This window comes from Patella vulgata, chromosome 7 (assembly GCF_932274485.2).
Source record: "Patella vulgata chromosome 7, xgPatVulg1.2, whole genome shotgun sequence".
NCBI classification, from domain to species: Eukaryota; Metazoa; Mollusca; class Gastropoda; family Patellidae; genus Patella; species Patella vulgata.
In genome coordinates, this window is record NC_065885.2 from 68300972 (window position 1) to 68328538 (window position 27567).

The window sequence follows — 27567 nt, forward strand, 5'->3', positions numbered from 1 at the left end:
TTACCATGGCTTACAGTATCTGATAAATCTAGAGAAAAAAAAATACACGTTACCATGGCTTACAGTATCTGATAAATCTAGAGAAAAAAAAACAATTGATAAGAATATAATCAAAGATAAACATGAAGCTATATTTAATCCCGAGAGAAAGAAGGAGAAATGGGGTTTAACGTCCTCTCGACACAAACTAGTTCATTTCGGGACTAACATATGGTTTAATTTTATTTCAATAATTCGCTTGCGGGTAGGGGTCTTTAGCAGTAGGGGGAAACCTGAGAAAACCCACAAGGTTGGACAGGCGACCCTCCTTGTCACGTACAACCGGGGATTCGAAACCATGCCAGTTGACTTAATGGCTTATGATACAGAGCGCACGTGCTAACCATTCGGCCATCCAACCCTGTATATTTAATCCAGGACATTGGAGCAACACCAATTTCATCAAGTAACAATCACGAAGTTTTGGTAATATTTGAAAGATGCACTTTAAATTATCTAGATAAACATCACATTTTGATTTTAGTTTGTATGACTACAGACCCACAACTCTACAGCACAGTAACAATCACACAAACTTCTGATTTTAGTTTGTATGACTACAGACCCACGACTCTACAGCACAGTAACAATCACACAAACTTCTGATTTTAGTCTGTATGACTACAGACCCACGACTCTACAGCACAGTAACAATCACACAAACTTTTGGTAATATTAAAATATCTGTGTAAACATCACAATTTGAGTGAAGTCTGTATCACTACAGGCCCGGTTCTGTACAGCGCATTGAACATTTTACAGCTAGCCCCTGTATCCAGTCACTTGATCTGATCTATACACTTGTTGTTTGTGATGTCTGTATATTGTGCCTTGTCCATATATTTGTCTTGTGTAATTGTTTATGTGTGCCAAAATTCAAAACATTTCTCACGTCCGAGGGTGGAGCTGGTGGGGACAACCGCCCGGAAACCATATGTCCTTAAACAACATGCCCTGATTTGATTATATTTTAATTGAACGTTCTTCATGATTTAAGATGGCGAACTTCACCCATATGTAAAATGGGTCATCACGAGTTCAATAATGGTGATTGTTACTTGATCAGTCATTAAAACAGGTGACGTACAAAATGTTAATTTCATGACTAAGTAGATGAAGTCTTTACAGGGAATCTGAATCACTGGGGTATACAGGTGGGACAGTTTTTAACAGCAGTAGGACATTGACCCCATGCCTTCAGTCTATATAAAATAACTCACGCTGTACCAGGTAAGACGTACTAGACGAAGTTTATATAAAATAACCCACCTTGTACCAGGTAAGAAGTACTAGTTGACATTTATATAAAATAACTCACCTTGTACCAGGTAAGAAGTATTAGAAGAAGTCTTTATAAAGGGACTCACCTTGTACCAGGTAAGAAGTACTATGTCCAGGTAAAGATTTGGGTTGTATAATATCTTTTAATCCTTCTTGAGATCCGAGTCCAAATGAAAACTCAACAATCGGACTCTCGGAATCAACAAATCCATCCCATGTACATTTCATAGATGAGTGAGGCTGAAATACACAAATAGAAACATGTACATTCATTTTCCCCCAAAACAAAAATATGTTCCCAATAATGTTACAATGATAATTATTATTCAATATTTATCAGATTTTACATCACAAGTTATTCTAAACAAATCTTTAGCAGTCTTTCATTTACCTATAGGTTTAAAAGGTTGAAGTCTAGGGCTTCTGGTCAAGGTGAATAAAAGGTTGAAGTCTAGGGCTTCTGGTCAAGGTGAATATGTTTGACACTGCCATACGCCTTCTTACAGAGACCGGAGTCTTAAAAATCCATCATCATTCTCGGCATTGACCATTCACCTTCCTCTAGTTGTGAGGGTGGGGGGGGGGGTGGTGGTGGTGGTGGAATGATCCACTCGATAGAAACTAGGTAATTTCGGGACTAACATCGGGTTTAATTTTATTTCAATAACTCGCCTGAGAGTGGGAGGAAACCGCAGGACCCGGAGAAAACCCACGAGATAGGACAGGTGACCCTACTCCCTGTCACGTACATGAATGGAATCGAAACACGCCACTCAATGACAGACCTTAGGATCTAACGCGCACACGATAAAACATTCGCTGACCCCCCCCCCTCCCCCAGGTAGATAAGAATATAAAGTAAACTATACTATTCAAAAAAAGTAGGGGATATTTGATTTTTAAGTGTTATTAAAGTCACCTAATGAAACTGACGAAGAAACAAATGACAAAATGAAATGAAGTTCACATTCATCGATTTATTCCAAATGATCGTTAGACTAAGTAAGGCACAGACTGACCATTATAAGGGTAAAATGATACCCGGGGTCAAACAGCAAAGTTACCACAGCATCACAACCAAGTCAGTAACGGGTAAATCCTCCTCTGTTTGCCAAACAAGCATTGATCCGACGTGGCATACTCCTAATGAGACGTCTAAGGTCATTTTGGTCCAGATTGTCCCATTCCTGTTGCAACGCAGCAGCAAGTTCTTGGACATTGGCAGGACGTTGTTGACGTTGACGTAACCTCTGTCCAAGCATGTCCCAGACATGCTCGATGGGGGAGAGGCCGGGACTCAGTGCTGACCAAGGTAATGTGGTGATGTTCTGTTGTTGGAGGTAACCTGTAACGATCCTGGCCCTGTGACATCTTGCGTTGTCATCCTGGAAGATGAAACGGCGGCCATGACGTCGTGCGAACGGCACAACATGGACTGCCAAGATGTTGTCCCGGTAGTACTGGCCTGTAACACGCCCTGCAACAACATGTAAAGCCGTTCTTCCAGCAACAGTGATGCCTCCCCACACCATAACAGAACCACCCCCAAATCGATCATGTCTGATGACGTTAACGTCTTGGAAGCGCTCGTTTCGACGACGCCACACCCTCCTACGTCTGTCCAAAAAATCAACAGTGAACCTTGACTCATCTGAAAACATCACATTGCTGCAGCGTCGATTATCCCAGTGTTGACGATCCCTACACCAACGACGTCTTGCCTGAATGTGATGATCTCTCAAACAAGGGATCACGCGAGGACGTCGGGTGCGAAGGTGACCCCTATGCAGTCGATTCCGAATCGTCTGGCCACTCACTCTCACACCAGTGTCTGTTTGAAGACGAGCGCTGATCTGATTTGCTGTGATGACACGATTTCTCAAGGCCAAGGTACGGATAAATCGATCCTGGGCTTGAGTTGTCGCCCTTGGTCGACCTGAGCGTGGTCTGTCCTGTACAGATTGTGTATCACGGTATCTGGACCATAGCCTGCTTATGACAGACTGAGAAACATTCATCGTCCGCGCCACAACCGCCTGTGTTGTGCCGATCTGTAGCATGCCAAGGGCACGTAACCTTTCATTTTGGGTAAGCCGACGCATATCAAAATTTGTTTTCTGGTCACTAAAACAATTAAACTGATGTTTCCACCCTGGAATTCAATGCCACAATGACTGTAACATTCAAAGTCAGAGTCGTGCAAATCTTGGGTTGGACCCCCATGATGATCCCAAGCATCACCTGCATTCCATGCGGTAGCTATTGGTGCGTTTGGGCGTCACATGTAACTGGAAATGTTTCTTCTGTTAGGTTCTATAGTGACTTTTTTCGTAGTCATTTGCATATTTTAGTATTATGCCCCCAAAATCAAATATCCCCTACTTTTTTTGAATAGTATATAATACCTACCTGTATAAATGTTGGACAGGTAACTGTACCTCCAACAGGTGGTGTTGTATCAACTATCAAGGTAGCTGATGTAGTTTTACCTATTATTCCAACCTTATTCTCGGACCAGAATGTTACAATGTTTGGTTTACCTGTAAATATTAATACACATGTTCATGATTGTCAAAATCTTCAGTCAATAGGTTTGTCGTTCCAGTATTACAGAGTTTCTAGACCCTTGTAATAAAATATTTTACTATACTTGTAATAAAACAAGTTTGCGTTATAGCGAAATGGCGTTATAGCGAGAGATCGTAACACATCACTGGCAAACTCTCCTTATAAACCAGGAAATATTTACCGGGCAAAGCAGTACACTGTGTCCCCTACCTAAATAGAAGCGAGTGTCAATGTCAACTTTTAACACAATAACAGTTATTTAGAGTATTTATTTATTGACAGCAAGTGACAAGATACATAGATTAGTTACTTACCATCAGTGGCAGGTTTGACCTCTCCAACTGGAAGTGAACCCTCGCCATTTAAGAATGTTGTTAATGAAGTGACAGATCGTGTATCAGCACTATCCGGGTAAGTACCTACAGCATAATACATCTTAGCTAATCCACTTTCATTGTCCACCATCTTGAAATTTACAGCCATCGAATCTACTTCAGACTGGTAAATCTTGTTACCGGCTGATACATTCTGTTGTCCAGTCACTTTAAAAAGACTAAAACAAAAATAATAATAATAATAATCTCTCTATAATGCGCTGTTTCCATGACTAAGCATGCTCAAAGCTAATTATAGTATAGATAAACTGAGAATTTCAGACGCCATATTTTGTGCTATGGGTAATTTTGCCTGGATAGCTCCGTATGCGCCTACTCTTATTTCGAATTCCAACTGCCGCGTGGGTTCGATAACGTTGGTGGCGTTTAAAGCCAACTCGACATAAACCAGGTCATTTCAGGACTAACAGTGGGAGGGGACCGGAGAACCGTTAGACAGCCCACATTGTTGGGCATGTAAACCTACCACTTGCGATTGAACCTACGTCACTTGACTCAGTGACAGGGTTTGTGCTCTAAAGCGCACCAACTAGAATTAAAATACAATATGGTTTAACGTCCTACTTTTCTGGAAGACGGCAAAGTGACTAACCTGTTAATGGTTATAATTGGAGGAGTTATATCCACAGTAAAACCATCAGATATCGACTCTAACACATTACCAACATTGGTTATACCTCGTACTGTGGTAAAATAGGTTTTACCAGATTCTAACGGTAATACAGCTTGACCATATCCAGAACTGGCAATACCTATAAATATATAGTACCAATATATAGATAACCCAAATATGCACATGTTTATTTTATATGTCCAGATGAATCCCGACGCAGGATACCAACATCATCTGATCAGGAGACATGTACTCAAAATCACAAAATCCAGCTCGTTTAAGATGATGGACAATGTGCCACAATGATTCCTATTCTAGAGGTATTTGTATCATTTACTGCTGTGTGGCGAATCCATGACTTTTGCATAGATAGTCGACCCTTTAATCTACCCAACCTGTACCTTCGACTTATGGGGGATGGGAGAAACAAAATAGAGAACAATAGTACATATTTATAAATAAAAAGCACTCACCGTTGCCAGGTATATCTAAAGCGTCCTCGTGAATTAAACCAGCTGTAAGGAAGGGCTGGATATCCTCTCCACCAGCTGTAGTCCCGACTGCCCAGTCAAACTTAGATATACCATGGAGAGCACTCTCAAAGCCAGAGAACTGCACCGTTACTGCTCCAGTGTCTTTCTGGAAGTCAACGTCTACACCAGTTGATCCCGACTGCTCGGTGCCATCAGCACCATCAATGACGATACCTAGGATACAGTACAAATGTAATTAAATACAAAACAGAACGAATCTCCCCGAACAATTCAGCAATATAGCGCATCCGAGGAGAAACATGATCTATGAGTGTTAAAAGGCCAATCAAGCCAGTTTCGTTTTATCAATAGCCAAACAGTCCGACCCTGTTGAGAACACGTGGTATCGAGTGTTCCCGAAAGATACCAATAGGCGATACTATTAGGTATACATATTATCAATAGAACCAGTTTAATTATCAGGTAATACATTAATATTCTTCCAATCAACCCTCAACAGGTCAAAAGGTCACTACCCTTTCATTTAGTAACCCCACCCCACCCTTCGCCTAAACCCCACATTAACTCCACCCTACATGAAAATGAAAACCGTCTCTGGATTGATTAACTGATAAGTCAAGAGTGAACGTTGTAACGAACCTGTTTTGTCCTCTTCTACAACCTTTATAGGAGTGGACGTTAATACCCCACTCTCTAAACCAGCTCCATTGATAGCCTTTACAGTTACATAATAATAGGGAGAGTTGTCGGTCTTGACTTGTAAGGTGATGTCATCAATATAACCATCTCTGTCTGATTCCATATTCCGCCATGACAGTATATCTTGATCGCCTATAGAAAACAGCGTGAGATTATAACATCATTAAACTAAACTAAGATATATTAGCACCCCTTCATCGTTTGGATTGTTTAAGAAAAATTTGAAAAAGCCCCTGTTTTTAGTGTTTTTTTCTCAGTAATACATCATTTTGATTTAGGCATTGTAATATTTTATGCAATAATGAAGTATATAAAGTCTTTTACAGGTATGGCTTATTTGTATTTTGGTTTATTTGTATATTTAATTTCTGTACCATATGTTGTAAAGCGCACGTAAAAGAACCCTTGGTAGGAATTCGAAATAAGAGTAGACCGTAACGCCGCTGTCTGTTTACGAATTTTCCCTCAAAGCACACTATATGCGGCATGCCTGTCTTTATTAGCCAGTCGGAACAGAAAAGTAGGACGTTAAACCCCATTTTATTTCATTTATAAAGCAGCATGAGTTTAACTTACCTGATGTTGTTCCAACAGAAACTAGATACGTCATGATACCACTGACGTCATCTGTAGCAAACCACGTGGCTTTAATACCTTTAGTATCAGCTTGTAAAACATGGCCGTCTATAACCTCTTCATCTTCACCATTAAATATACCAACATGTACCCATTGCATCTTTATAAAATAATATACCGATAGAACATCTTTATAAAATAACATAGCGTTAGAGCATCTTTATAAAATGATATACCATATCACTTCTTATTCAAGGGGTTACCTTTCTAATGAGGAAAGGGTAACTGTTCCCAGAGCCTAACTGTTCTGATGAGGAGAGGGCTCTTGAAAGTTACTGAAACGGAATATTGACGCTTTGGTCGTGGTTGCAGGCGGCGAATAGTCTTTCGCCACTGGGCAGTACCGGTTCAGGGTTGGGGGCGTCGGGAGTGATACTATTTTTCATAATTGCTTAGGGGAGAGATCCCCACAACTCTGATGCATCGGGCCGCACTGGGCCCTTCGCTTTATGTTCTTAATTCCCCCATTGACATGCCCCGAGCAACCCACAAGGTGAATATAAAATCAAGAAGACTAACGTACCTTAGGTGGCGTGTTGTCCAAGAGGAAACCATTAGAATCATAGGTAGCTACAGCATTAGCTCCATTAACAGCACCTATTCTAGCAATATATCTCGCACCATTAACTAGCTTCAGATTATCAACAGTTAAACTTTGTGCTGTACCGTCCATTATATCTGTCCATTCTCCAGCAGTATCTAAAAAAAATAAAATAAATATAACATATTTTTAGTCTAAAATAAATAATAAAATATAAAATCGATCCAACCGTAGCTCACTCGACCCCTCAAAATATTTATGTTACCATTGTATCCATGCGTGTGAAACACCCTCAAATCTTTTACTAAAACATGTCTCAATTAGAAGGTCAATTGGTCCTTTCTGGTCGGATTTTTTTTAAAAAAAAAGAAAAAAAAAAAGGTGAGAATCGCCCGATTGCACCCATTTTCAGATAGTCTCAACCCATGTCCAGGTTCTTGTGATCTTGATATCAGATTGTTTCAAACAAAACACCAAACAAAATGTCCACTCAACACAAACTGTCGGGACTAACATATAGTTCAATTTTTATTTCAATAATTTACTTAGTGTCTTTGGCAGTGGAACGAAACCGGAGGACGCAGGGAAACCCCACGAGCTTGGACAGGCAACCCTACTCCTTGTAGGATCGAAACCATGCAACTTGACTCAGTGACAGACCTTATGGTCTAAAGTGCACGCGTTAACCCATTTAGCCAACTAATACCCCTACCCCTCCTCAATCAGGTATATAATAAAACTTACCTGGAATTATTTGATGTTTAGAACCTTGTTGTAATTTATAAATCTGATATTTATAATGATCTATTCCAGATTCGTCATCAACAAATTTAAAATTAGCCATTATACTTGTTTTTGTTGACTAAAATAAAATATCAACAAATTTAAAATTAGCCATGATACTTGTTACTCTTGACTAAAATAAAATAACATAAATAAAATAATTTAAAAAAGAAAAATAAAGTTATCATATCGAAACTAGCTATATGTCGCCAAACAGGCTATATGTCGCCAACCGGGAAATATGGCTCCAACCGGGATATATGGCTCCAACCAGGATATATGGCTCCAACCGGACTATATGGCCTCAACCGGACTATATGGTGCAAACCGGGCTAAATGGCTACAACCGGACTATATGGCCCGACCCGGTGATATGACTCCAACCAGAATTCATGGCTCCAACTGTGCTATATGGCTATAAACGGAAGATATGACTCCAACCGTGCTAAATGGCTCCAATTGGGCGATATGGCACCAGGCACATGATGATATTAACGAGACAATAAGTATAAATTACCTGATAATCTATATCTGTTTGTTGAGTACCACCATCATTAAGATAGATTAATCTTGGTGGTGTTAAATCTACTATATAACCATCTGTTTCCTCTACAATCTGTCCTAGAGCTCCATTTGTTGTTCGTAACTTCGTCTTAATACTATCACGATGATGGAGATGGAAATTGTGCCATTCAACAGATTCTGTAGAATTATCCATTTCATGCCAATCTCGTACAATCTCAAAATTGTTAGTTTTGTTTCTAAAATATAGAACATTACAACCATTATATTTCTGTGCTTGATAACAATACAGGGATATTTATCGAAACGTTGTATTTACTCTCCTATTATTCTATAATCTATTGTCTATGTCCTCGTAAGGAGCTTCGTCTTTTATTTTGTCCAGACGAAAATTCTTTATGTTTTCTGAGCTTCATTGTCTGTAGAAGGAGTGACCAAGATATTACATAGCGTGAGCCATATAAATTTTGTACAATCCCCACCTTTCCCAATTTATTAAAACAATATTTTATTAGTTTAAATTTACAGAATTTATATATATAATAAATACAGGGTACGATAACAAGCTTTATAAGCTGATATAAAATCGCTTCCTAATTTCAATCCAAAAAGCATATTTCAACCAAAACAGATTAATATGAAAGATGATAAAACTGATGAGCACGACGAAATAATAAAATCGGTAAAAATAATCATCACTGGGATGCAATACCCAGATTTCTAATTTCTAATACCCTACGTTTGGCGCATGCGCCGGAGCTTGGCCATCTTTAGTCTATAGAATGACTGATATTAGGCCTACCGTAAATTTTGTAAACAATATAATTACCTGGCCCGTAGTATCTGAACTTCGTAACTTCTGATATTAGATTCCGGATCCGAGTGACCCCTCCATTGTGTTGCTATGGTAGCAGTTGCAGCACTAAACTCTATGTCAACAAAATTATCCTTTAGACCATCAATAACTTCTCCCGTCTCGGGTACAGTTAGATCAACCGTTACTAAAAATAGATAAAATATATTCAGTTAGCTTCCTATGAGAGAGGGGGAGAAACGGGGTTTAATGTCCACTCGACACAAACTAGGTCATTTCGAGACTAACACATGGTTCAATTTTATTTCAACATTTCGCTTGCGCCTAGGGGTCTTTAGCAGTTCTTTCATATCAATCAGTGTTTAATGAAGATTAAAAAATCCTATAGTTCAAATATTGAGCAGTAATAATACCCACCTGTGTATTTCTAAATACCAGTGAAATAATTAACGTCTTTTGAATTCTAACCTACCCTTAAATATTTGTAAATCTACCTTGCTTACTATGCACATGCTTAGAATTTAAATATAACTGTGTATTTTGCGGTAAAATATCAAGTTTCTCACGGATTAATCCATTGTAATATGTACTCAGAGTGATTATTTAACATTTAATTAAGAAAACAAAATCAAAATACTAACGCTAGATAATCTCAAGACATGGATTTGATCTGAGTTAGAAAAGGTCCATCAATAATAATTCGTGGACAATAAAATGGCGGCGGGCAGCATAGATCGATGAAATTTTAATTCCACTGAACGGAACTGAATCATTTTTGGACTGATATTCATAATATAGATTCATCCACCTTTCTCGATATAATATGTATGGCTTATTTCAATTTGTATTTTAGTTTATCTATTTTATTTGTATATTTAATTTATCTACCATATTTTGTAAAATTCATATGGGCACTTCATCGTGGATTGTGCGCGCTATAAAAATGTACAATAATAATAATAATATTGTAGTTTGCAGGAAATTCCTATTGGGCTAAATGACGCAATGGGGCTTTAATAAACAAAAAGAGAAAGAAGAACCAACCTCCATTTGATCGACCGGAAGTATTCATCTGTTTATGACCAGCATTAAAGGCCCATAACTCTATATAATAATTCTTGCCGTGTTGTAGAGCATTATCTACTAAGTCAATACAAGCCTGGTGTGTTCTGTGATCAAAATCGGTACCGTTTGTTAAATACATGTCATTTTCTGATGCACGAACAAACACGGAGAAATATGAGATTCCTGATTCCGGATCGTAGAAATCAACCCAGTTGGCACAAATCTATAAATAAATAACCATTAAAACAGATATAATTAAAAACATGTCCATAAGTATGTACAGTGCTGGATTTGTCTAATAGGCTTGGCAGGATAAAGTCCAGGACCTGAAGATCTAGAGGGCATTTGCTCAACGTGATTAATATTTTGGACACTGTCTGAAACCCTTCTTACACTCACTTTAGTGTTAAAACAACCTTTCTTACACCCACTTTAGTGTTAAAACAACCATCATTAACCTGACCCTGAATTCACAAAGTATTCTCAGACATAAGTTAATAATTTACTCCCAATTGTTTGTCTTATTTTAACTAAAATATAGCCCTTTATAAAACTTTTGTTGTTTTAACGTATCAAATACATCAAAACGAAACTATGTGCAAAGTTTTAGGTTTCTGGCTCAAAGATATTTCTCATAAACCGTGACTGAAAGTTGAGTAAATTAGTAACTTAAGTCTGAGAATGCATTGTGAACTCCGAGCCTGGACTTTGCCCAATTGTGTTTAAAACATACTGTCGTCATCTGCCTTTCGTCGTGAGAGCGCGCGCGCGCGTGTGTGTGTGTGTGTGTGTGGGGGGGGGGGGCCACACGGTGAATAGTCTAGTTTAGTATGTGTTATAGTTTAGAAAACAGTTGTTCCGAACGGTTCGGACGTCAGTTCAATTTGCCATGTGCAATTGTCTGGGTGGCGCAGTGAGTAAGTCACAGGACCCCACGTGAGCGACCCAACGTCCTACTCACTGAGCCACAGGTGTATAAAGGTAGAACGTAAAACATAAAGGGAGCGACGAGGAATTAAATGACTTACCTTGTTACTGTCTTTAGTATAAATCAAGTCATGTTTAAAGAGAGGTCCATCATAAACTTCCCCAGCTATTGGTGGTGTATTATCCAAGATAAGAGGATGATCAGCCGACTTGATGGCTGACATATTTACTGTAAGTAAAACAACGATTACTAGTATTAGCTATAATGTTATACTTAAAAACTAAAAAAAAGAATTCTGTCTTCTAACAGCTTTCACGTCTACCGACCAACCCGCCTTTATAAGCCCACTGGGAGCAGTACAGTAGGACGTTAAATCACATTTAATTTAATTTCTACCAAAAATATTACATCCCCCCCCCCACCAGCTGGTTCACAAAGAGAGGTAAATCATAGTAAGGACTTTAGGACAACTCGACAACGAATAGTTACAAGGGATAAATTGTTCGGGGACGAATTGTCCTGTAATCCATAATGCGACCATACAGAAATGGAGGATTAAGAAATAATTAATCATAATAAGACCAGGTAAAAATGAAGGATTACCATTATTCCATGCTCGTATCTTCACCCAGACAGGAATTCCACCTGGTAAAGCTGTGTTATGGATGACTTGTTCCGAGTGTTCATAACGAGTCCAGTCGGAGATGCCGCAATCTTTTGTTGTTTGCCCCAGACATAAATCGATTTCCTTGATATCAGACTCAGGATCCCTAAACAAATATATAAAGTTCATATTATAAAGTATTTCTGAAATCTGGGGTCATAATGTCATTCTGCATTACTATACTATTTTGTTATGCGGTTCTACTGCTTCACATCTGTTATACACAAAAAAACTAAATAAACCTGTTCTATTCCATTAAATGGAAGCAGAATAAATACTTCTCAGTACTTAGTGTTTTCGACTAAAATCTTCATTTAAGACGTAAAATGTAGGTCAACTAGCTTAGTGTCTGTTGTCAAGGGGAGCTAACGGTAGACAAACAGCATAAGTTTAGTATGTGTTGTGTACATGTCAAATTCTCAGCCTAATTTTATTCCTTGTTTTCATTAGTCAGTACATTAGTCTGGCACCCATTCTACAAATTCCCAGAGGAGAGTTCCACGATGATCGAAAGCTCCAGCGAACACGTACTACAGTATAGGTAAGGACTATCTGTGGTTTAATGGGCCAGAGCGAGACATTAAGAAACAGACTGGCAGTGAACGCGGACGTTAGTCCGAGTGTTGTGTCAAAATAATTTTCTTAAGACCATTAAACCACTTACACATACTATCAATGAAATCGTCACGCGCGCCAATATTTCCTTCATCTAGTATATAAACAATATTGCCCGGACATTATTTGATATAATGACACGTCAATATCAAATGACGTCATCACATCTGTATTTTAATTGTAAATAAAGCCACTTACGTTGCATTGTATGCTGTTGATAAATCTTCTAGCCCTTCGTCATATTTTACATCAAATACTTCATAAACAAACGGTTTAGTATTGTCAATAACATATGGTGTGGTATGACAAAAAGTTGTCACTAATGGTCCTCCATACTCGACTTTATTCAAGGCTCGAACAGTCACATAATATTTACCATCTGTGAAAATAACATTGTAATTAAAATGGGGTTTTAAAATATCCCAGTTTGCTGCACCGATTGCGCTAATGGAGAGAGGCACGCGCCATACAATGTACTAGGAGAGAAACTTTGCCTGGGAAGCGGCAATATAAACGGCCTAATCTTATTTTGAATTTAAACTGCCAAGGGTTCGTTTACGTGCACGGTGATGTGTACACGGAATTTCGCTCATGCACCAAAGTAAAGATTATTCAATACATAATAACTATTCCAATTTACGGTACAACATTTTGCTAGGTCCGCGATTTTTTCTTGACATAAATGAAGTATTCCGCCAGTTTTCCACAATATCAAGATAGTGTGATGTAGTAATGGATAGTATTGGGTAAATCGTCAGGGGCTAATTAATACGCCATCCATTGGGTTATAAAGTAAATTTTGCACGGCCAGTGGCACTAGGGCCTACTCATATCGAATTCTAACTGCCAAGGGGTCTTTTACATGCACGCTAATGTTTACACGGGACCTATTCGTTGTCCCCTGCCAGGTCCCCTGTCCTACATCACAGACCCGCATGTTAGCCATCCAATTATTTATTTATTTTTATTTTAAACAGTTTTATTTAGATTTATCCCCACAAGGGTAGTAATAAGCACCTGTCAGATTTCTCCCAACAAGGGTAATAACAAGCACCTGTTAGATTTATCCCCATAAGGGTAGTAATAAGCACCTGTCAGATTTCTCCCCACAAGGGTAGTAATAAGCACCTGTTAGATTTATCCCCATAAGGGTAGTAATAAGCACCTGTTAGATAATAAAGTTGTTATACTGACCTGATAGTGGGTTAGTCTCCTCCCTCTTGATCATACCAACATGAGTCCATTCTGATTCATCATACAGATGTTTATGTGGATCATGATGGGGGTGTATCGATTCCTCGCACACTGTTTTACCAGCAGTAAACGAATAACCTAATAATCCAGTTTCTTTATCATGGATTCCATCCCAATTTGCTAAAATATAAAAAAAAAGAGGTTAACAAGAAAATAAACGAAATCCATAAATACAAAGGATTTAAAATACCATTATTGGTTCCACAAGTTCTTAGCACATACGTAAATAGTATAACGAATTTCAACTGTCAGGACCTCGGTCCTGCAACACTGACAAGGGGAAATCAAACCTGGAAAATTCCGGGGGAACTTTCTCGACAAACACAGGGATCGAACCCTTTACCACCAGGGCCCTGTTTCTCGAAATCTTAACCAAAGATAAAATCCAAATTTTAGTAGATACTTCAATTTTGATTGGCTAAGCACTAAAATCAATCTAATATTATCCAATCAAATTACTAAAATTTGGATTTTATCTTAGTTAAAATTTCGTGAAACAGACCCCTGGTTAGCAAGCCAGTGCCTTACGCCCCCATTTCCCTCCATGATGTTAAATGGATTCATATTCTAAATTATCTGAGATAGATCTATTTGCTCTGAAATATCTCTTGTCTGAACTTTCTCGACCAACACGGGATCGAACCCCGGACCCCCTGGTTACCGAGCCAGCGCCTTACTCACTGAGTCACAGCGGATTGAATCATATAGATGAGGTTAAATGGGGTCTTACCTGAGATGAATCTATTAGCTCTGAAATATCTTTGGTCTAAAAGTGGTGAATGGCCATTAAAAACTGTCATTGATCCTTCGCCATCAATAATAGTTCTAGAAAAATAATTAAACAAAAAATAACCCAAAATCTGTATTATTTTATTATAGTTACAGACAAATAATTTAAAAAATACATTTGGTTTAAAAAACAAACCTGTAATATTTTAGCGCTGTACTATTTTAGATTTAAAAAAATATAAAATGAAAATGTGTACTATTTTAATATGAAAACTGTTATTTGTTGTCCTAGCCAAGGAAACGCCCACAATCTTAATGAATAATTAACACACGTGTTGGTGTGAAAGGTTATTTATTATTCAAAATGATTTTTTTAAAGACATGTGATGAGAATATGAGCAATATCCAAATTTAAATTACAATTATCCCAATTATTTCCAGGATAAATCGGATTCAAATACAGATCTATATTACTTTTTGTTTTTTATACTTTCGATGGCCTCCACTACATGAAGATCTGACCGGTTGTAGTCGGGGGTCGCGTCAAATGTCGTACGGTCGGCTTTTGACCGTATGACGTCAGACATTGATTAATAAATCAACGTTGACGTTTCTAGTGGTTTACCAACAGTTTCGTGCATCGCGCGCTAAGGTTTCGCCCTCACATCAACCACAACGTGGATTATATAACCAGTCTTTCAGATCCTAGTGTAGTGAAGACAAGTAAAACAAAATTTTAGACTTTGATCAGATTGTTTCAGAATCTTATGTTTTCTGAGTGAGTTGAATGAATAAACCTTGTCATACATCTGTATTACTACAGGTGATGTCGTGAAGTTATTATTATTACAACTATCTACTGTTTGATGTTTACCTATGATTGAGTACCAGTGGTGATTGGTCAATACATTTCACCTTCCATTCTGGACGATCAGAGGGAACTCCATTCAAACAATCCATTTTCTCTAGATCATCTCTAGAACCATTTACAATTAACCCTGCTCCTGAAATATTTAATGTAGAATATCTATAACACATCCTCCCTTGTCCATCACATTTTCCAAGATTTGGATCTCATCGCTACTAATAGCCCCCCCCCCCCATCCCCCCACCCTCCGGCCCCCGGCCCAAAAACCCTCTTAGAACTAATTTGTATCCCACCGCCGATTAATTCGACCCTGTACTGTTTGATAATTATAAATCATATACTGTAAATCAAAACAAAAATATAATTAATTAACACCTGTCTGATATTAATTTACACCTGTCTGATATATAAAATATAATACCTGGTTGTGGAGGTGTTAAATCAATTAAAACACCTTTAGTAGAGATGATATGACGATATCCTAAGATATTCTTTAAATCAAGGTTAAAGTAATACAGTTTATCTTGTAGTAGTGTTTTATCTGTATAACTAAATTCATAGGCTAAACCAACCCCTAATCTCTCCATATGTACATAGTCGCCAGACTGAAATAACAAGGTACAATCATCTTAAATACAATTCCTTTTCATGTTAAATACAATTCCTTTTCATGTTAAATACAATTCCTTTTCATGTTAAATACAATTCCGTTTCATGTTAAATACAATTCCTTTTCATGTTAAATACAATTCCGTTTCATGTTAAATACAATTCCTGTTCATGTAAAATACAATTCCTGTTCATGTTAAATACAATTCCTGTTCATGTTAAATACAATTCCTGTTCATGTTAAATACAATCCCTGTTCATGTAAAATACAATTCCTGTTCATGTTAAATACAATTCCTGTTCATGTTAAATACAATCCCTGTTCATGTTAAATGAGAAACAACTAAACTACCCAAAGCAAGAATTTGGAAAGAGAGAGAGAGAGAGAGAGAGAGAGATAGAGAAAGAGAGAGAGAGAGAGAGAGAGAGATAGAGAAAGAGAGAGAGAGAGTGTTACGTCCACGCGACACAAATTTCGACATTTCTGGACTAACATATAAACATATGGTTCAATTCTAATTCAGTAATTTCGCTTGTGGGTAGAGGTCTTTAACTGTGTAAGAAAACCGGAGGACTCGGAGAAAACCCATGGGGCTGGGGAAGGACATTGAGAGAGAGGGAGAGAGAGAAATGGGGTTTAACGTCCACTTGACACAAACTAGGTCATTTCGGGACTAACATATGGTTTAATTTTATTTACATAATTCGCTTGCGCGTAGGGGTCTTTAGCAGTGGGAGGAAACCGGAGGACCCGGAGAAAACCCACGAGGTTGGACAGGCGACCCTACTCTCTGTCACGTACAACCGGGGATTCGAAACCACGCCAGTCGACTCAATGACAGACTTTATGATACAGTGCGCACACGCTAACCATTCAGCCATCCACCCCCCCCCCCCCTGGACTTTGAGATACAAGTGAAAGAATTAGAATACAGAGTAGAAAGTATATTGTATTTCACCTGAAGGATTTTCTCTATAAAATATAAGATACTTACGATGGCTATTTTATGATCATGACCTTCTATGGCTTCTAGTAATTCACAGTGACCACTCGTACCAAAATCAAAATTAATTGACAGACATTTACTTTCCGGTAAAGCTAAACATCTCTGCATACAATCAGCAACAGTGTTAATCTTTCTAAACTCTCGAGCAACAGGTGCGATTAAACGAGCTTGTTTAGAGGCAGTAAAATGTTTCTTGGCTTCAAAACCATTAGGATCCGATGACGCTACATAAATAAATAAATAAATAAATAATTTTAAATCTAAAACCAAAGGGTAATACATCTTTAATTCACCATCATAGTTTTAAATATATTACCAAGGGGTAATACATCTTTAATTTACCATCATAGGTTTGATTCATAAAACCAAAGGTAATATATCTTTAACTTACGATCATAGTTTTGATTATTTCGGTTTTTAAGATTGACAGGTGTCCAATTTTCCATCTCATCTGAATAAATACCACGACCAACGCCTACACCGATTGCTGAATATTCTAACTCGGAATCTTCGAATACGACAACAGATGCTTTTAAAACTCTCGGGTTACTGGATGTAGCAAAATCTGCCGTGAACCTTCCACCAGGTAATGACGTGTCATAAGTTGGTATAGAACACGTGACTGTAGCACTACCTCCTCCACTGTTTTTACCCACGACTGTGAAATATATGGGTATTCCACTATGAGATAATCTCTGAAATAGACAAGGTAGTAAGTATTTTATAAATTTTTAAAACAAAGCAGCCATGGGAAGAAATCGGAAATCTAATGGGGTAAGCATTCGGTTCAGATCAAATAACTAATGAGACCATGGCTGTATGGCCAAGCATTCGGTTCAGATCAAATAACTAATGAGACCATGGCTGTATGGCCAACTTTGCTACCTCTGCTGCGACCATGGCGGACAGGTGCTGTTTGGCTAATACCTGTGCCGGGACCATGTCGGGCAAGTGCTGTTACCTATGCCCCGATCTTTAAAGGTTTTAATATATGATATAAAAGTCGGACGCTGACTGACAGGAGGGATCTTAACGGATCCGGATGTCCATTCTCGCCCCAACCACCTCTTGGGAAACACGTCAATCAGTACAAAGTAGGTTGGGGGAATTGGTAATAATGAAACATAATTCAACACAGAGGTTCAAAGATGTGTTAATACGCTATTTTATCGAGATTTTTCCAATGGTTTTGATGTAGTTAAGGCGGCTGTGGCGCTAGGCAGGGTAAGCTTACTCTTCCGGACACCTGTTACCACTGTTTGTCGTGTATTTTGTACAATCCATTTGCTGATTACACTATTTTACCGATACCGTTTTTGTCTAATGGTTTGGATTGCTCGTATTTGGTTTTATTTTATATCAACGATGAGAAAACAGTTAAAGAAGAGAAGGTGTGATAGAACGCTGTTCTGTACAAGTCTAAATACAGAATAAATGAAATGGAATCGGGGTTAACATTCTACAATCTTGCCTCAACCGGAATAATTAAGACAATCTGCTATGAAGGAAATTTATCCCGGACAGAGGCGCTACGGTCTATATCGAATTCCAGCTGACAATGGATCTTTTCCGTGCACGCCAATGTGAACACAGGATCTAGTTTTTTCTTCCTATCCGAACGACTATAAATCTAGAAGTCATCTTACCGTAGTTATAACAGAAGAAGGTCCTCCAAGTTCTGTTTCTGGGAAAGCATCTTGTAAACCAGGACGAGTACCACCTTGAAGGAAGAGACGAACTTGACTCTTATCATCTTCACTACGTACAGATAGTTCTATAGCTGGTTCAGTATAATCTCGATCTGGTAATTGTCTCACAGAACATTGTCTAGTAGCTGTATTGATAGCTTCTCCTGCAGCTCGCTTCTTTCGGCCACTCTGAAATAAAAATACATTTATATATCTAAATATACGGTATTTAATAATAGCATACAAGTATTGCGTTCTAATATACGGTATTATATAATACCATACCAATTATACATTCTAATATACGGTATTAATAATAGCATACAAGTTATGCGTTCTAATATACGGTATTATATAATACCATACCAATTATACATTCTAATATACAGTATTAATAATAGCATACAAGTTATGCGTTCTAATATACGGTATTATATAATACCATACCAATTATACATTCTAATATACAGTATTAATAATACCATGCAAATTATACATTCTAATATTATACATTCAGTTTTATTAATTCCAAATTCATAAAATAAAAACAGCTAACCGTTGACGTTAAGCACTACGTCTTAATCCGAAACTGCGCTTGAACTTGACTAAAGATTGCAAGAAGTGTTGCGATACGTTACATTTGACCGGGAAAGGTAAGTTAGAAGATGATTCCGATACAGTTGTTAAGTGTTCGTCTTGACGTAAATGTAATTCTCAAATATTATAATGTCTTTGTCTTAATCATTTATTCTATTTGTTCGAACTTTTTATGTTTAATTTAAAGTCTATTTACGATCCCGTAGTGTGATATTAATTTGCAATTTTATCTGAAAATTATAATATTGAGTTTAATATGGATTCTTAAATAAAACATGGTAAGTTTTCATTTATCCATTTTCTGCCTTTTTTCTTCACTTTAGAAAAAGTCTTAAAATCTCATAGATTAAGTATGTATACTTTGATATTCACACTATTCACTCTTGTTTTTTTATTATAAAAGTTTATTAAAGATTGAATTAATCAACAAGATTTTATAAACTAGTTACCTTGCTGTCCGTATACTCTGAGAAAGCTGGTGGTGAAGGATCGGGCTCATTCTCACCAAAATCAATCAACCGTTTCCGTATAACAGGTGTTGAATATTCCCATAACGTAGCTTTAAATAACGTCTTTTTGATCGTTGCAAAAAATAGTTTAATACGTAATGTAACGATACCTAACAATCTCAATCGTAATGGTACCAGCTCTAGATCCATGGTCAAGCTGAAATAATATAATACATGACATCAACTATAGATACATAGTCATGCTGAAATAATATAACAGGAATAATAAATAGAACCAAATCTAGATCCATAGTGTTATTGATATTAAAGGAGGTTATATAAGATTGGATAAATAGCTGACAGTTCTCGTTATAATAGTTAAAAAAATAGATAAATTAAAGAGAATATGCTGAACATTGCAGTCAAACTACTTCACTAGGAGTCGAGAAACCAGAACTTCAAAAACAATGTAGCCACGATTTTCATTGTTACCGTTGCTACGATAATAAAACAAAGTTTCAATTATCCATTTTTATGGTTAATCACGAACAGCAGATGAATCGCAGATCGGATTCAAATCTGTTTAAAATCGTAACCATCAGATGTCAATTAATGTTTAATTAATAGTTTATATAACATTTAAGGCCTAACGAAAGACATACAACAGGAAGATTTAGCTCTTGCATAATGTATGTTTCATATTGAGATTAGATATTCGATTGTATTTATATTTTATACCAATCAATCTGATTAAAACACAGATCCTATTTCGTTCCGTTTTTTATTGTTCAAAATTTCGTTTTACCTGTCTTCGTCATCTAGTGGATGCCATCAATTTTAAACAGTTTGTTAAACAGACCAACTGTAACATGACAGAAACTAAAAGTGGAAGCCATTGGTGTGTTTTATAATCAGATTGTATACGATCACTAGAAGAATGCCCTGCTTCGCTCGGGGGTCATAACCCCGAAACCGGAAGTGGTAGACTAACGCCACCTGGCCTATGTTACTCCCCGGTCCAAGCTAACCCTATACCCCAAATTTCAGACTCGGGGCAGACCTAGTGTAGCCGACAACCCCGAATAGACAGACAAACAGACAGACAAACGACAGTCACAAATATTAGTATAGATAAAGTTAAACGTTACCCAATATCAAGTGGGAATTTCGAGAATCCTATCTCAGCTCGTGTAGGGAAGGATGTAGTCATTATATAACCTTCTAGTCGTAAACCAGCATATAATATAAAACCTATATTTAATTCCCCGTATGTTAAAACAGCTCCATAGGGTGTGGCACCACCAAATGCTACCATCTTCATCATTTTACCACCGACAATAATCTGCATACCGTAGGTACAACCAGCACCAAATCCTGTAAGAATATCATCATCGTCATCATCATCATCATCATCATCATCATCATCATCGTACAGATTACATCAGTACACAATAAATAAGTTAAGCACAAGATAAAAAAACAACTAAATACATACATTACCCAAAATAATGAATGGGTTTCAATTATTCCATTTGTGTTATTCTTTTAATGTATGATCCTAATGGGTCGCTCTTATTACATATGGACAGCTGCCTAGTCGTTCGGATAGGACGAAAAACCGAGGTCCCGTGTACACATTGGCGTGCACGTAAAAGATCCCTTGGCAGTTGGAATTCGATATAAGAGTAGGCCGTAGCGCCGCTGCCCGGGCAAAAATTCTCTCATAGCACACTGTATGGCGTATGCCCGTCTTCAATTAGCCCAGGTTAGGTGCAGAAGAGTAGGACGTTAAACCCCATTTCATTTCATTTTATTACATATGATTTCAGTAACTTTTCATTGAGTCAACTGGCATGGTCTCGGTGTCCCGGTTGTACGTGACAAGAAGTAAGGTCGCCTGTCCAACCTCGGTTTTATCCGGACCCTACGGTTTCCTCTCACTGCTAAAGACCCCTACGCGGAAGGTTTTGAGGTGGCTACGATATATCACAGACAATCAATAACTTATGAACTGGGTAAAAATGCCCAACACAAACGTATAAGAAAGCTTAACAGGAGTTATTCAAAAATATACTGGTTACTTACTGAAGTTCATTGGTACCAAACCTCCCAGTAGGAAGAAAATAGAGTACTTGAATAAAATGACTTCACTGCGAGGGAAACTAAAGTCGCCTTGAAGTATAAAATCCATGGATTTAAAAGCATTTGTAGCCTCTCCAGTTAAAACTGCATCAATAATTTCCGAATACTGCAAATACAAAACAACAAAACATAAATTAATAATTTCAGAAAACTGCAAATACAAAACAACAAAACATGTTTGTCTCATTCTAGGAAAGCATTGCTATTGGTCCTGTGTTATTAGCACTGCTTTCCCACATCTTCAATGGAAGGCGTGATCTCTCTTCAACTCCGTACATCTTATCAAGCCTTTCACGTAATACCCTGCATATTTCGATTGGCTACTGACCCAGTTGTGGAGCCATTCAGATTCCTCGATCGAGCCCCGAGTTACAAAGCTCAAGGTAGATTCAGTATCAAGGCTCCGTGGAGGTCGTCATGTTTGGGTGTGTTTGTGTCACAACCTTTGATTAGACAGATAACGTAGCTATAAGTTCGGGAATTGCAGACTAGTCTAGGAACGTCCAGATGTTGTAAAACTCGCAGTCGTTGCTTCGGGAACATGTGTTTCCCCGGGAGCCGGACAATAATATTACTTACCAAAGCCAAACCTAAGTTTCGCAATTCTTTAACAAGTTCCAGGGCCTTTTCTGGGTCAATATTCTTCGTATCAATCATCGCCATGATTTCTCCGATGGTCATATTAGACAACTTGGCACCTAGCAACTTGACTCCAGCACCAGTCAAACCTTTACCCACAACAAAGGCTTGTTCAGCATTCTCAATTATATTTGATGCTACTCCTAAAATCTTAAACATTTCTTCACCTGAAACAGTACGAATTATAAACATGGGTGCAATGTATATAACAACCGCTTCCATATGAAATGAGTTTAATGCACTACTGTTCTTGGGCCTGTTTCACGAAATTTTAACTAAGATAAAATCCAAATTTTAGTAATTTGATTGGATAATATTAGATTGATTTTAATGCTTAGCCAATCAAAATTAAAGTATCAACTACAATTTGGATTTTATCTTTAGTTAAGTTTTCGAGAAACCGGGCCCAGCTCTAATTGGACTAACGAAGACGGGCACATGCTATCAGGGCCATTTTGCTCGTATAGCGGCACAATCACGGACTACTCTTATTTCGAATTATAACTGTCAAGGGTTCTTTCCAACTTGTTCACAGGACCTCGGTTAGATTTTGAAGACGGATCATATTGTCGAGAGTCCAGTTCTTGAACCGAGCAAATTACCAACCCCGAAGCTCTGATCTAAGAAACGTTAAACGAAACAAATTGGATTGTCTCTCGGTTTTAATCATTTCACAAGAGATCTTGGTAGACTAATATAAACAATTGACGCAATCATTATCGTGTATAACCATCAATAATAATGTCCTTGTCAGTGCCTCAAGAAGTAGTTATACATGCGCTGGGAGCCACGGTGGCTAACTGTGTAAGACGCTGGCTCGAAAAATCGAGGTCCTGTGTATACATTGGCGTGTACGTAAAAGATCCTTTGTCAGTTACAATTCGATAAAGTTTATAGTGCCGTTGCCCGGGCATAATTTCGCACATAGCACACTGTATGGCGTATGCCCGTCTTCATTAGGCGAGTCGAAACAGAACATTAGGACGTTAAATCCTATTTAATTTCATTTCATTTTATTTATAGGCTAGCTTGAAAATGATAAGAGAACACCTCATGTACAAGCCAGGGATTGTTTTCCATATCATTTTGGGTTGCGTTTTAAGTAATTATTTGAACAATAATATAATACTATAATATAATACTTACTGCCTTCTACACCGACACTGACTTTACCATTATTTGATGTATATAATATAGTGGAAGGATTCGATGAGCCCATTGTTTTTAAAGCTGATCTGATATTATTAGCTTGACCACCATCTTCCCAATCTGGGAATAAATTCTTCTCTACTTCTGTAGCCTGTAAACAGACGTCGACATATTTAACATACCCCATATACCTGTTGAAATGTGAATAAACACCTACTGGGCTATGAGGACAATATTGCCCTGGCAACGGTACTACGGCCTTCTCTGATTTTGAAGTCCAACTGTCAAGGATTAGTTTACTAGCATGTCAATGTGTTAACGGGACCTCGAGTTTTCGTCCCATCCTAACAACTAGACAATGTTCCTTGTCAGGTTCTCTGTCCGCATCACTGACATGGGGAAAACAATGTCGGAGTATTCCGTGGAAGTTCCTCGGCTAATACTGAGATCTCCTTGTTCGCGAACCATCGCCCTACTCAATGAGACACCGCGGTCCCTGTTAAAAATGTGAATACGTTATATAAGAAAACAGTATTATGTACTTTATATTTTCCATACTATAAGTAGGGTCCGGGAACTAAGTAAACTATTATATAGTGTTGGTCAAAGACTGAGGTATCCCCAATTCACTTTAATATATAATTCAGTAAACCTCAAGTAATCCGCCGGACACAATCATATAGGGTCTACCATATAAATTAAGAATAAAAAAAACCCCGACAACTAAAGATATACATCCGATCTTACCTCATTTGTTTCAACTTCATTCATAAAGGCTGCAATTTCTTCATTTGTAGCATTTCGCCCGAGCAGCGTCTTTATACCAACTTCATAATCATTTTGGGATATTCTGTAAATAAAAATTACGAAATGGATTTTTAAAAAATTATTTCTAAATACCACCTGAAAAGATTTGTTCCAAACGAAACGTAAATGATGATGGATGTCTAGATTCTTTTTAAAAAATGGTCACTCACTCTCTTATTACACTTCGTCTTTTTCTGCCGCTAGTACATCCGGGTTTATTGAATGATTTTCTGTCCAAGAGGGTCCAATATTTACAGTAGGGTATATTCTGGTACGTATTTAGAGCACACAGCCTGATGTTTAATGTTACCACATAAGCACTGCTAACATCACTAACTATATAGCTTATATCTATAGCTTCACCAACAGCTTCTGTTATATTTGTATCTACAAGAGAACGGGTCAGATTTATATATAAGTAGTAAAAAGGGCACATCTCACCAGTATAAGTAGTAAGAGAGACCTTCAATACCATTTTTGTTTTAATTTTCGGGTGTCAAATTATCACTTTTTATTCAATTATTCAATAACTGTAAAAATGGAATAACACACACGGACGTTTTTTCCAGATGCACTTAAAGTTTTAAAATTTATAAAACTTTAAAACAATTCAGGTCACACCAATTTTAGAATTTTGCTTGTTATTTCTTCAGGAAACACATTAATTTAAAAACCAAAAGTAATTGGTTTAAAACTTTTAGTTCCATTTTTTTAGTTTGAAATGTTACGTGATGTACGTGGGTATTAATTTATCAAGGCCCCAAAGAACTGAGAATTATTAAATTATTGGTTTGGCCTAAAACACGAAAATGTATTAAATACTTTATAGGGAGTTTGTTAACGTTTCCTAGTGATCCAGTCTACCTACCCAATGGCAAGGAAAGAAGAGTTTTCTCCCATTTCTTGTTCTCTAGTGTATAAGTTAATTTATTAGCACAGTGATCCAGTTCAAACGAAGCTGCTAGAGAGTAGGAACCCAAATATTTAAGGTCAAGGGTCATACAACAGCTGATACCAAGACAGTTATCATTGAGATGACAGATATTAGATATTGGTGCTGGTAAACTGATGGAACAGCCTGGAAAAAAAAAGATGGATAAGATTATATTTTCACAAATAACAGACCTTCTAAATAGGTGTAGTAGTAGGAAAGAGCATAACGTCCGCTTCCAGCTGGGGTGATATCCCAGACAATACTGGGGTGATATCCCAGACAATATTAGGACCCGACTGTATAAGCTTTATATGGCCCCCGGATCCATTCACTTGATTTGATATGCGTTAATTATTATTATTTAAAATGTCTGTGTATATTCACAGGAATCTGACCTTTCATCCGTATATATATTATATGCATACACCGACAATAATAATAAAAAGAACAGGAATGCAATGCCTGTTGAGGCCTCGATTTTACCTGCTCTTGCTTCGAGTCGTTTTTATTCAAGCAATCATACCTCCGTGGATTCACTCAGATATGTTTTTTTCTTCAATCTAGCTGTTTTGATGTTTTTTATTTAAAACGTATATTGTGTCCGGTCTGTGGGTTTGTCTAGTGTAATTGTTTATTTGTGGTGCGGTCCTAAAATCCAATATGGCCCACATTTACTGGTATGACAGAACATTGATTTAATATCCAACATGGTGGAGACTGGGTCCGTCCTTCCAGTGAGTCTATTTATAAAAATCGACCAATTTGGTGAATTATTCTCACGTCTGTGAAACTGTCTCATTTTTAGAGGTATTAAAAATATAAAAGATAAATTAAACCAACCTGACGGAGGGGCAGTTAATGTACACGATTTCAAAGACCAGAAATCGAAACTCACGCCTGAAATTAGAAAATTATCATAAATTTATTTCCAGTGGAAAATGTAATTGCAAAAGTGGAAATTTCAGAGATAACGTAAAACGTATTGGCATATACACCAACTTAAAGGTTCGAGGATAAAAGCATTGAGTCAAGGACAGCAAATCTATAGAGCTCACGAGCTATAAAAACCAGAAAACTTTCTCGACAAATACCAGGATCGAACCGCAGACCACCTGGTTAGCAATTCAGCGTCTTACTCATTGAATCATCGCGGCTCCTTCGTTTATATAAAGACCATTGACAAGTATATCAATTACATAGGCGATACCTGTAGATCCTACAGGTGAGTAGGATAAACAGGTATATCCCCATGAGCTCACCTTTAAATGGAACAGGTTTAGTTATATCACATGGCGAGTAAGATATACTGGCTTGTTGCAATACAGGTACATCTAATATACAGGTGGAATCTTCAAAGCACACCTTTATACTTAAATCAGCTATGATCGTATTTTCACTGGGATTATTCTCCAATTTATACCTGGAATACACATTAAAAATATTTAAACATACATTATGTAAGATTTAGATAAAGAGCTGGTCGTTCTTGCTACAATAGTTCAAAAATAGATAATGAAAACTGAATATATTGAAAAGTTCATTCAAATTACTTTATTCTGAGTAAAGTTATGAGTGGTTAAAGCCTTGACAAGATGTAGCGTAGATTGTCTATTATGGAAAATACGGTCTAGATTATCTCCCGGGTGTTCTAATCCATTTAAATCTCGGCCATCAGATAGTTTAAAAAGTTGAATATAGGCTTGTGGTGTGAATAAATGTCTAGATAATAATTTATTTATTTACTTAACATTTGAAGGCAAAAAAGGCCTGCATTAGACATCTTTAAAGTACGATCATTGACAGTATTAACATACCCCCGATCATCGACAGTTATTAACATTACAATTTAAATATTTTAAACAAAATACATTAAAAGATGTCATCGATACAATTTATATACAAGGAATGAAAAAGAGCCCTCGTTATTTCGATTAATAAAGTAGTTCGAGTTATGTATTTTTTAACTTACTCAAGTCGTAGTCTACCCTTTAGATGAAAAATACCAGATGAACCTACAGAAAGAAAATAAACATAAATT

At 37.4% G+C, this 27567-nt stretch overlaps 1 protein-coding gene across 1 annotated transcript; it reads right to left on the bottom strand.

Moving 5' to 3' along the window:
- On the bottom strand, positions 1–27536 carry LOC130013593 (uncharacterized). The gene is made up of 34 exons (XM_056102355.1): positions 27499–27536; positions 26789–26949; positions 26370–26426; positions 25464–25673; positions 24766–24982; positions 24536–24638; positions 23786–23939; positions 22580–22806; positions 21944–22106; positions 21007–21232; positions 19859–20075; positions 18771–19001; positions 17516–17819; positions 17113–17348; positions 15930–16113; positions 15515–15644; positions 14642–14736; positions 13852–14031; positions 12856–13036; positions 11982–12148; positions 11479–11606; positions 10430–10673; positions 9401–9572; positions 8567–8810; positions 8011–8128; positions 7249–7424; positions 6666–6825; positions 6030–6221; positions 5370–5603; positions 4876–5035; positions 4203–4441; positions 3730–3860; positions 1407–1560; positions 1–77 (listed from the first exon to the last, which is right to left on the bottom strand). Exons 4-34 carry the CDS (start codon positions 25594–25596, stop codon positions 1–3), a joined length of 5577 nt encoding a protein of 1858 aa, XP_055958330.1. The 5' UTR covers positions 25597–25673; positions 26370–26426; positions 26789–26949; positions 27499–27536.
- Between the last annotated feature and the right edge of the window lie 31 nt (positions 27537–27567).

Coding starts and splice junctions, on each gene's coding strand:
- LOC130013593 (XM_056102355.1), bottom strand. CDS start 25,596: ATGACCCTTGACCTTAAATATTTGGGTTCCTACTCTCTAGCAGCTTCG. Junction 6,826..7,248: donor TGGACAACACGCCACCTAAG/GTACGTTAGTCT, acceptor TATTTTATAAAG/ATGCAATGGGTACATGTTGG. Junction 5,036..5,369: donor TTTAGATATACCTGGCAACG/GTGAGTGCTTTT, acceptor ATATATTTATAG/GTATTGCCAGTTCTGGATAT.